Raw genomic sequence first — 12,454 nt, 5'->3', positions numbered from 1 at the left:
AAAGAAAACATAATGAATAATTATTGGTTGTCGAGTACTTCTAAAAGAAGTGTTATATCTCGGAGAGGTTATTTGTTACATGATTAAAGGTGGGATAAACTGATAGATTTCCATCTATAAATTTTTTGTATTTAACACACATCCACATAGGTTAACACTGGATTTACTAAAATGTTTGAGTTTATGAATACATGATCGTAAGTGCTCACTGTGTGCCACGTCTTATTCTATGTGCCCCCCCCTCAAAGCAATCCTTGGTGGGAGGTGCCATAATTGTTCTTATTTCTGAGATAGGGAAACTGAGGCACAGGGAAGTTAAGTAAATTACCCAAGGTCAAACACAGGACAGGACTTCATCGTACTTGCAGAGCTCTTTTTGTAGAAGAGACCTATGATTTTGTGATTTACTTATCCTTGTTTTAATTTTTATTTAAGCATAAATGTCGAAAATATTTCCTGCGAAGCGTAAGATTCTCTGATTGTGAACGTGCCCCACACGCACCGTTGACTATAAAGTGAAGAAAAGTATGAGAGAGCCATCTGGTTAAGTCTCCACTTTGAAGACCACCACATCCCCAGAAGACCCAGGATGGATCTGCACCAAAGCACTGCCATCACTTTCCTTGAGAAATGGTGTTTGGATAAGTCACTGTCTGGCTACAGGAGACATTATAGTGTCAGGAAAAAACTGAAGTTAATTCGAATCGTAGGCCTTTTCCTGGGCCTGGTAGCCATTAGCACTGTCTCGTTTTCAATCAGTGCCTTTTCTGAGACAGAGACCAAGAATACGGAAGAGGCCGTTGGCGCAAGTGGCCCTAAGGTAGCACACGGTTACCGTCAAAGAACTCTCTTAGATTTGAATGACAAGATTCTGGATTATACTCCACAGCCACCTCTTTCTCAGGAAGGCAAATCCGAGAATACAACAGATCATGCCCAAGGAGACTACCCAAGAGACATCTTTTCCCTGGAGGAGCGAAGGAAAGGCGCCATCATTCTCCATGTCATTGGAATGATCTACATGTTCATAGCTTTAGCCATCGTCTGTGATGAGTTCTTTGTTCCTTCTTTAACTGTCATCACTGAGAAATTGGGCATCTCTGATGATGTGGCTGGAGCCACCTTTATGGCTGCTGGGGGCTCGGCCCCAGAACTTTTTACATCTCTCATAGGGGTATTTATTGCTCACAGCAATGTTGGCATAGGCACAATCGTGGGCTCAGCAGTGTTCAATATCCTTTTTGTTATTGGCATGTGTGCTCTGTTTTCTAGAGAAATCTTAAACCTGACATGGTGGCCGCTCTTTCGGGATGTGTCCTTCTACATCGTTGACTTGATCATGCTGATCATATTTTTCCTGGATAATGTGATCATGTGGTGGGAAAGCTTGCTTCTCTTAACAGCTTATTTTGGCTATGTGGTTTTCATGAAATTCAACGTCCAAGTAGAAAGATGGGTGAAGCAAATGATCAATCGCAATAAAGTCGTCAAAGTGACAGCACCAGAGGCCCAAGCAAAGGTTGGTGGTGGTGGTTGTTTATTTAATATTCTGAACCATTGTTTTGGAGATCTACCACTTTTTTAACGTGATGATGTCTTAGGCTATAGACGATAGCAGAGTGCTTTCTGCAGTTCTGTGGTAACCAGACTGATGGCAGGGGGAAAACGTAATTTCTGGATATTTTTGTAGATACCTTCTAAATTCTCAAGCTACTTGCTTCAGAGTAAAACATTTATAAATATAGGTTATGTAAGTGTCCCAGTGTGGACTCAGCAGTTATTTACCTCTGAAAGTAGGCACGATGATTTTTGTGAGTAATTTAATTTTCATGGGAAAGTATGTGTATGTAGCCTAGAAAATTTCAGGTATTTTTTTTTTCAAGTAGGCACATGAAAATGATCAAGAACCATCTCTCTGAAGACATTTAAGGAAGAAAGTCTGTGTAACCAGTGCTGTGCCTTCGGGTCAACAGCAGGGCCCAGAAGGACTGGTTATTAGCGTGGTCATAGCTATTTTTCTTGATCCACACAATAATCTTCAGATCACTTGACCAGAAGCTGGTCAGGATCCATGAAACGGAGTCATTGCCAAGCCCTGCTGCCTCCATAGCTTGATGGCCCATTTTACATGCTATGATAAACATGACCCAAAATAATTTTACAGTGGAGTTTGAGGGAGTTTTAATGATAAGAGTGGCCATCCTTCCATGCGGGTGGTGAGCAAACTGGTATAGGGCTGAGAATAAGTTGATCTACAAAAATGTGAACTAGTTTTTTAAAATAATGGGTAAGCAACATCAATACAATTTTATGTTAAGTATAGTAATGAAGTTTTGATTTATATCCTAACATTGGAATGTTGTCTCTGAATGTGATTTTAAACAGAAAACCAAAATACATATGCAGATTTTTCATACTAGCATCTGGGGAAATTCTCGTGTATGCAAAAAACAGATGTTGACTGGAGGGTGAGATATTTTGTCCCAAATGAAAAAAATATTCATTTGATATAATTCCTTTATGTTCAGGTTGTATGACCATCCATCATGTTCTGTAGCAGCCAGACATTTAAGCAAAGTGCAGTAAAAAACAAAAACAAAAACAAACAAACAAAAAAAAACACCACTATTCATGTTCCTGTGTATTACATGTAAAAGAAAAATGTTTTCTACTGTATTTTTCTGACGTTTCACTCAGTGTATGGTTGTTTGTTAGCAACTGTAGTAAAAGAAAAAAAATCGTTTAGCAGTAGACATGGCAAGTAAGCATTCAGATGTGAGAACTGAGTACATATCCTTGAGGGCATCATTGGACCCCTCTCCCTGCTCTAATTTTGTAGCCAAAGGATGATCTCTAAAGCCGGACTGCTCATTTGAGCAGTTTGCATTAATAATCTATGTGTTTATTCCAGTTAGAGTACTGAACAATTGCCAAGGGAAAGGCATATTTTTTAGAGGCAAGGAAGTGATTTGGTGTCTTATAAATATCCTGGGCACATCAAGGGTAAAAAGTCTTTTCGAGGGCTCGGTAGATTTGTGTTTTGTTACACAACAGTGGAACTTCATTAACTTAATCACAGATTCTGCTGAAGGTTATATTGACAACATTTATGAAAAAGGAACTTGCACTTGCAGAGCAATCCAGTAGTGTATTTAAGATCGCAGGGGGATTTTGTATTCTGATTGGAGGAGGAGCTGGTTCTCTGCATTTGGGAATAACTTTTTACATACAGCTTACAGGCAGTATTTAATCTATTGTAAACCACTCATTAAAGTAGCTCTGGCAGTATCTTTACCTACTATAGTAGGTGACTGTCTTGTCATCTTTATGATATTTAAAATTCAGCAACTTAGGCTGACATTCCTTAACAGTTGTTATTCAAATCCATAATTTTGTGCTATTCTTAATCTTGTGCATTTTTTAAAAGAAAGCAGATTATGTTCATGTCTATTTCTCCTGTTTCTGATTTCCCCCCAAAATGTGTTCATTGTATTATTTCCCCTTTTTGCACTATATAGCTTTAATTTATTCCTTTTAATCACTATTACTTCTTTTGGCATTCAGTAACTAAATTGAACTATAAATTATCATGGGAGTAGGATTTTTCTTTAAACATGTCTTGTTTGGTGTTCCTCAAAAATGCTAGAACACATGTTTAGGTGGAACAGTGTGTATTGATGTGTGATTTCCTTCTGGAAATTTCACTTTGTCAATTTCACTTTGGAAGTTGGATTTTTTTTTTTCAGCAGTTGGTCTGTGTCCTGTGCCTGATTTCAGAATCTTATGGAGGCTTTGCTGCCCAAGCATTGAACATAACGTGTCCCAAAGAAGGATGAGTCCTTGAGTGTGGTTATCTAGTTTTCTTTTTGCAGAGTTGTTTTCTGACTGCATATCCCAACTATCCTACAGAAGTCAGTGCTTCTGATAACATCAGAACACTCAGAAAAGAGACGCTAAACCAAACACAATTCCAATGAGGTCTTCATAGAAAAGAATGTGATGTAAAAGAATTTAGGAAGCAAAATAGTGAGCGTGTGTTCATGGTCTTATTTGTACAATTATCGAGCAGGGGAGTTTGAGAAACTAGAGGAAACATATTTTAGATATTCTTGTACAAATCATCAGTGCTTCTTGCTAAAAAATCAACTCTGCTGGGCTCTTTGTGTTAAACTATTTTGGAAACTCCTTGTTTCATAGACAAGTTGAAGTTTTGATTTATATCCTACCATTGGAATGTTGTTCAAATCCTAATTTGGTTCCATTATTGTTAATGTGTGCCATGGAGGCAACTGTGAAGCGTGGAAAAATGTGAACTGGCATATTTTTTCATAGTGACAGTAATAGTTTCTCATCTCATTTAATTTTTACACCCTGTGTGTGGTTTTTTTAATTTGTTATTACTATTATTTCTTTTAGGGATAATGTTATCCTTTTTGAAAACTTGTGTAGTATTATGACAGGGTAATAGACCTGGGGCATTGACTCAGAGAAAAAAAAAAAAGGTTTTAACCCCAGTGTGTAATCAGCCCTGTGATCTTAGAGAAGTTACATAAACTCTCTTAGCCTCAGTTTCCTAAATTGGACATGAAAATAACAGTGCCTACTTCATGAAATTGGGAAAATTATTAAATGAAGAAATGAATGCTAAGCAGCTAACAGAGTCCTTGGCAGATGTGGGTTGTTCATTAAATGTTAGTTCCTTTCCTTTTGCTTTCTGATCTTAAAAGTGAATTAAAATAAGGTAATTTTTAATGTTTATTTATTTATTTGGGGGGAGGGGGCAGAGAGAGAGGGAGAAAGAGAATCCCAAGCAGAATCCCAGTGCAGAGCCCTATGTAGGACTTGAACCCAGGAACCATGAGATCATGACCTGAGCTGAAATCAAGAGTCGGATGCTTATGGGGCACCTGGGTGGCGCAGTCGGTTAAGCGTCCGACTTCAGCCAGGTCACGATCTCGCACTCCGTGAATTCGAGCCCCGCGTCAGGCTCTGGGCTGATGGCTCGGAGCCTGGAGCCTGTTTCTGATTCTGTGTCTCCCTCTCTCTCTGCCCCTCCCCCGTTCATGCTCTGTCTCTCTCTGTCCCAAAAATAAATAAACGTTGAAAAAAAAAAAAAAGAGTCGGATGCTTAACCTACTGAGCTCCATAAATTATTTTAAATTTAAGAATTTGACATTTTTTGAAGACTGGCATTCACGCAGGTCATTGTCTCCCTTAGGGGCGTATAATATTTGTCATAGTGTGATATTTGTAAGCCCTAGCTTACATATGGTGAACAATGCAGGTCAGGTATTATCATAAACTCCAAGAAAATCTCCAAATTTGTTTATTGTCCTGAAATTTTGTTGTGGGATTTTGCTTGAAATAAGTAGGCCGTTATGGGGTTATCTATGCTTAGCAGAGATTTTTGTGTTAAAGGTACTCTTATTTATAAACGATTAGGACTCTCTTCTAAAAAACACTCCATAGCTGGTCAGGAATGACTTTGATTCCTGCAAGATGTAAAGCAGTGGAGTCTCAGGGCATCGAGAGCATTTTGCTGTGCTCCTGGCCTGGCTGCTGAGGTCCCTTGATCTGTTCTGGTGCTAGGCTGTCATTGGCCTAGAAAGCAGCTGTCCATGGTACTTAGCTTCTTCTTAGACTTGGCATTATAATCTGACAGCAACTCAGCCCAGTTCTAATGAAGGGAATGGTCTAAATAAAGATGCTTAAAGCTGGATAGTTGAAGAGTAGGCTATTTAGTAATTTAGGTGTGCTTTGATCCTGAAAAGTGGTTTGTAAATAGAGTTTTTACAGTTCCAGTTGTTATTAATGTTCATGAGAAAAAGGGAATTGAAACCATATTATAAATATTCCTCACAAGGTGAAGTATTTCTTTTAAGGTGCTAAACCATGAATAGTTTTATCAATACAAATGTGTAGGTCCAAGCTTACTTACAGCACAGAAGATGTTATATATTCAACCTTTGTTTCCCCTCCACACCTCGTAAATAAGTTAGTAAAATTAATGTGCAAACTTTAAGGAAGGAAAGGTAAGATCATCCTTATAATAAATAATAGGATAGTATTACTTGGTAGACTTGGAAACTCTCTGTTCTTCTCACAAGAAAGAAAATTTAGGCATTAAAATTCTTAACTGGCTTAGATGTCTGTGGATGTAGTATGTTTATCTGGGGATACAGCATGGTGCTTTTTTCCTTGTTTTGTTTCCTTCTACTTATATAAAAAGCAAACCCTCCAGTGACTGCATGTGATTCAGAGAGTGAACAGGCATTTCAACACACCCAGAAAGCTCAGCAGATTTTAGTGCATAGAATTCAGATTGCCTTTGGCTTTTCATACTTGCTGCTGTGATTTCTTCAGCAAGAGAAGACCTAAAGTTTGTGTTGAGAGCAAGGATTTACCACCACTTCCTTTCCTTCCTCCCTTCCTCCTTTGTTCCTTTCTCCTCCCACCTCCCACCATCTCTCCTCCGCTTTTCTTTCCTTTTCTGCCTGTCTCTCTCTTTTTGGTAAAACCAGATAATTTGTATTTGAACATTAACAAGGAATGGGATTGTTATGTTAAGCTGTTCTTTTGTTGTTGAGGAGGCCTGTACATCTTTAGTGGGGATTTGACTGTTTTTGTTTTTCCATTCTTTCATTTCCAACCTTCTTTTGTTTTAAATAAGTCTCTAGTAAACTGAATATAGCTATATTTTATTTAATTGGTTTGACAATCATTATCTTTTAACTGGAAAATTTAGTTTGTTTACATAGATTGTGATTACTGTACCATTTGGATTCTTCTCTATTATGTTACTTTATACTTTGTATTTATTCTGATCTGTTTCTTTTTATAATTTTTTCTCACCTGTTTTGGAGAAGGGGCATTGAATTTTTTTCCTAAATTTTTTCCCTTTAATTGTTTGGAATTTATATACTCCATTTCTATTTTTTTAGTGTTGCCTATGAATTTTAATGTGTGTGTGATTCACAGTCCATGATTTAATAAGATCTATCTTTATGTTTTATAACAGCTTTATTGAGGTATAACCACTTTTTAACCCCTACAAATTAGATATTGTCATTATACCATCAATGTTTTTAGGTTTATCCATGTTTTTACCAGCTTTTTCCCTCCTTATTCTTTTTTTTTTAACCTTTATTTATTTTTGAGAGAGAGAGAGACAGAGTGCAAGTGGGAGAGGAACAGAGAGAGAGGGCAGGGGGGGAGACACAGAAAACAAAGCAGGCTCCAGGCTCCGAGCTGTCATCACAGAACCTGATCCAGGGCTCAAACCCACAAACTGTGAGATCATGACCTGAGCTGAAGGTGGACGCTCAACTGACTGAGCCACCCAGGTGCCCCTTCCCTCCTCATTCTTCTTCTCAGTTCAGACCTTTTTGCTATGAGTTTTTTCCTCTACTGACTTACATTCTTTATAAGTTCCTTTGCAAGAATCTACTTAAATAATAAATGCTCTTTTTTTAAATTTGCTTACAGATTTATTTCACTTTTAATCCTGAAAGATAGTGTGGGTGGGAAATTATTTTCTCATCTTACTTTGAAAATAATATTCTACTGTCTCTGACTTCCATTTTTTAAAAAAATGTTTACTTCTTTATTTTGAGAGAGAGAGACAGAGAGAGAGAAAGAGTAGGGACCAGGGGAAGAGAGAGAATCCCAAGCAGGCTCTAAGTTGTCAGCACAGAGCCTGACTCGGGCTCAATCTCATGAACGGTGAGACCATGACTGGAGCTCATACCAAGAGTCAGACACTTAACCAACCAAGCCACCTGGGTGCCAATCTGACTTCCATTTTTGCTGTTGAAAAAGAAACAAAAAGCTGTCAATGTAAATGTTGCTTCTTTCTAAGAAATCTGTCTTTTCTTTTTGACCATGTTTAAGGTTTTCTCTTTGTTTTTGATGTTCAGCCTTTTCCTTATTCTATGTCAGGTCTTGTTTTCTCACTTACTTATCCCCTATTTGTTATTCACTAGACTTCCTGAATTTGGGAACAATTTCGACTTTACCTCCTTCATTCTTCCTACAATCTTCTAGAATTCTGATTAAATAGATATACCATCTCAACCTGTTTGCCATGTCTTATAACTACTCCTCTTTTTTATCTCTGTTCCTCATTCAGCTCATTCCTTTACATCAACCTCCTAGTTTCTAGTTTTCAGTTTTGTCTAATCTGCTATAAAGCTCATCCATTAAGGGTTTTTTTTTTTTTTTGAGAGAGAGAGAGAGAGAGAGAGAGAGGCAGAGTGCGTGCATGTGCATGCACACATGTGAGCTGATGAGGGGCAGAGAGAGTGGGAGAGAGAATCCTAAGCAGGTCCCATGACTAGCACAGAGCCTGATGCAGGGCTCAATCTAATGACTGTGAGATCGTGACATGAGCAGAAATCAAGAGTCAGACATTTAACCAAATAAGCCACCCAAGTACCCCCCGTCCATTGAGTTTCTAATATCAATTATTATATTTTTTATTTCTAGAAGTTTTCTGTGGCTCTTTCATATCTGTCAGGTTGACTTTCATTATTTCTAGTACTTAATCATTCAATGACTTCTTTTATTCTTTAGAAATGTTAAATACATTTATATTTCATAATTGATATTCCTAGTGACCATATCCTTGTAGGTTTGATTTTGCTGTGTTATTGATTCTTGACCATGTGGAGTTGCTTTCTTATATATTTAGTGATTTTTAAAAAAAATCTTTGAGGGGTGCCTGGGTGGCTCAGTTGGTTGAGCATCTAACTTTGGCACAGGTGATTATCTCCTGGTTTGTGAGTTTGAGCCCCATATCGGGCTCACTGCTGTCAGTGTAGAGCCTGCTTGGGATTCTCTCTCTCCCTCTCTCTCTGCCCCTCCCCCACTTGTACTCTGTCTCTCAAAAACAAATATACATGTTAAAAAAAAAAACAACAACTGTGAACTCCTATTCCTTGGGGCTTTACCCTTGGGAAGTCATTGAGACCTAGGTTTTAAGTCTGTTCCTCTAGAGAGGAACAAGTGCCTGATAGCACGACCAACTTGGAACCATTCTAACCTAATTGTTTGACTTTTTCCTACCCAGGTAGTGTGAATTCAGACTCCAAACCCATGTGAGTGAGCCAGTGGTAGAAATTCTTAAGGGGGACTCTTCTCTCTTTCTCTTTTTTCAATGTCACTCAAAACCAAGACCAAAATAGGCACATCCTACTCTTTCCCCTTGCTAGGCAGGGTTTTTTTTTCTTCCTTTCCTTTTATTCAGCCACTAGGAATGCCACCCCTTCAGCATTCCTAGCTTATTGGGAGGTGAGGTCTCTGAATTACTTCCTCCTTACTAGGCCTTTGTTTGTAGCTTCTAAAAATCTAGTCTTTAACCACTGGGGAATGGCAGGTACTTTAAGAGCAAAGCAATACAGACTCCTCTGGATTTGTGCTTACTTGATGTTCTTGGTTCTAAGAAATCCCTGATTCCTCACTAGGATAAGTAGGTAATTTAAAAATATATTAAAATATATAATATGCAACATTTTGGGGTATGATATACTGAGAACGGTTTCTCTGAATATTAAGTCCAGTGTATTGCCAGAAAAATATGTTTCAGACTGTGGGTTTGTCAAAAGATAATGCATGTAACAAGAGATATGGATACAAAATTTTAATTGAGTACTCTCAGAGTGTTTCATGCAGCCTAACCATTATAATAGTATGTTTTCATATCTAAATTATTGCAAATATATCACTACTATAATTTTCGTCAACAAAAATCCTACCATTGGCAAATTTTGAGTCAAATCTAGGAGGCAATTTTAACAGAAAGTTATATGGGGCCACAGTAAATTTGCCTTTTAAATAATATATTTTTTATGTTCTTTTTAAAATTTAATTTAATTTTTTAAATTTACATCTAAGTTAGTTAACATATAGTGCAACAATGATTTCAGGAGTAGATTCCTTAATGCCCCTTACCCGTTTAGCCCATCCCCCCCTCCCACAACCCCTCCAGAAACCCTCTGTTTGTTCTCCGTATTTAAGAGTCTTTTATGTTTTGTCTGTCCCCCTCCCTGTTTTTAATAATATTTTTTACCAAATATAGAAAGTAATATATTTATTGTACAGGATTATAAAAACACATCAAAATATAAGAAATTTAAAATACCCTATAAACTCTCCATTGCACCATCCAAAAATAACTCTGCACATGTTTGCGTGTGTTCTTCCAGACTTTTCTCACATGCACACATATACACACATGCATATTCACATATATTTAAGTACTAAAATAAATTGGAATGATATTCAATATACATAACTTTAAGCTTACATTGGGTATATAATGGTTTTTTTTAGCTTCACTTTTTATGTGCATTTCCTCATGTCGTTAAATGTAATTGATTGTTTAGTATTATTGTAAAACGGAAAGTTTTCATATCTAAATTATTGCAAATATATCACTACTATAAAAAATGCTACAACAAATAGTACTACAGATTTCTGATTTCATAGAAGCAGAAATTCTGGATCAAAGTTTATGAGCTTTTTGTTTTTTTAATGTTTATTTATTTTTTGAGAGAGACAGAGCATGAACAAGGGAGGGCAGAAGGAGCGGGTGACACAGAATTTGAAGCAGGTTCTAGGCTCTAAGCTGTCAGCACAGAGCCCAATGCAGGATTCAAACCCACGACCGTGGGGCGCCTGGGTGGCTCAGTCGGTTGGGCGTCCGGCTTCGGCTCAGGTCATGATCTCACGGTTCGTGAGTTTGAGCCCCGCGTCTGGCTCTGTGCTGACAGCTCAGAGCCTGGAGCCTGTTTCAGATTCTGTGTCTCCCTCTTTCTCTGACCCTCCCCCGTTCATGCTCTGTCTCTCTCTGTGTCAAAAATAAATAAAAAATGTTAAAAAAAACAAAAAACCCACGACCGTGAGGTTATGACCTGAGCTGAAGTCAGACCCCAAAGTTTACAAGCTTTTTAAAGTTTTGTCTACATTGCAACAAGTTGGTAATGTTTTGGTATTATAATTTTTAGTGTTTTCACAGTGAAACAATATTGCGTTGTTTTTAATTTGTGTTTTTTTGATTAATTGGGAGGTTGAGTCTTGAAAAGACTGAGAATTAATTTTTTTTTAATTTTCAAAAATACCTTTAGAATTTTTTTAAAGAAAAAAAATAAAAATAAAGATAACTTTTTAATGTTTACTTATTTTTGAGAGAGGAATAGAGAGCATGAGTGGGAGAGGAGCAGAGAGAGAGGGAGACATAGAAGCAGGATCCAGGCTCTGAACCTGATGCAGGGCTTGAAGTCACAAACTGCGAGATCATGACCTGAGCTGAAGTCAGACGCTCAACTGACTGAGCCACCCAGGTGCCCCTAGAATTTTTTTTTAAATACTTATTTTGAGAGAGAGCGCGCACACATGCACATGTGAGCAGGAGAGAAGTAGAGAGAGGGAGAGAGAATCCGAGGCCAACTCCATGCTGTTAGCACAGAGCCAGCCCAGTGCAGGGACTCTATCTCACAAACCATGAGATCACGACCTGAGCCCAAATCAAGAGTCAGACGCTTAACGGATGGAGCCATCCAGGAGCCCCAAGAATTAATTTTTTTAAGTAAGTTGCCAGTTTGCTGGTGTCCTTCATGTCATTTTTAGTTTTCTGTGATGTTTCAAAGGTCTTACAAGTATATGTTGAGAATCACTAACATTAGATTTCCTCCCACTCTACAATTTCCACACCTAACTAAAGCCAGGAGGTTTTTGTGTTGTTTAAAAAAAAATGAATTATTTTGAAGAAGGCGGTCTTGGGGCTCAGGAGTTGGGAGATGAGGTTCCCAGGATTGGAATGTGCCCCTGACCATGTGACCTTGGGGGATCCTGTACCGCCTAAGACCTCCATTTTTTCATCTGGAAAATGAGAGACTTGACCTAGATGACCTAAAAGATTGCTTCCAGCTTGTCATTTCTGTCCTTGAAAGCTCTAGTATATACTATGTGGAGTACTCTAACTGTGTCAAAGTAATAAACTAGTACATTTACCTAAAACAGAAGACCAGATTCTAACCGTACCCGTATCACCAAAGTGTGTTTCTAAATGGGCTTAGCTGCAGCATTTTCACACAAATGATTTACTGGCTCAGCCAAGCAGTAATTTTCGCTTGAGCATGTTGTGAGAGGTAGCTCTTCCAGACAGGAGAATAACTTGCATGAGAGAAAGTTGTTTGAAGTTTACTGCAGGATTCTCGACCTGCTCAGCATTTGTGGCTTCTGGCAGGGAAGACCTACCTTGGCAGCTACATGTGCATCCCTAGAATGCTGGTCTCTCCACAGCCGAGAGAAGAGAGAGGTCTGAAAAGTGGGCATGTGCTTAATACCAGGTCCTTACTACATCAACACTCTGAAATCGAGATCATCTCTACCTGCACATCAAGAACCAGAGGGTCAGAAAACATAAGTGATTGCCTGAGGTCCCGATTTAGTGGTA

General features: G+C 38.2%; 1 protein-coding gene across 3 annotated transcripts in view; it reads left to right on the top strand.

Moving 5' to 3' along the window:
• SLC24A2 (solute carrier family 24 member 2) overlaps positions 1-12,454 on the top strand; it is a 253,342-nt gene that overhangs the window by 1,615 nt on the left and 239,273 nt on the right. For all 3 annotated transcript variants that reach the window (XM_086685390.1, XM_086685388.1, XM_086685389.1), the window contains exon 2: positions 436-1,519. In XM_086685390.1, coding sequence (XP_086541516.1) covers positions 590-1,519 — 930 coding nt within the window. In that variant the 5' untranslated portion in view covers positions 436-589. The remainder of the gene's footprint in view (positions 1-435; positions 1,520-12,454) is intronic.

Source organism: Puma concolor, chromosome D4, assembly GCF_028749965.1.
Source record: "Puma concolor isolate L17-30 chromosome D4, mPumCon1.1.hap2, whole genome shotgun sequence".
NCBI lineage: Eukaryota > Metazoa > Chordata > Mammalia > Carnivora > Felidae > Puma > Puma concolor.
This window is presented reverse-complemented; position numbering and strand designations above follow the sequence as displayed.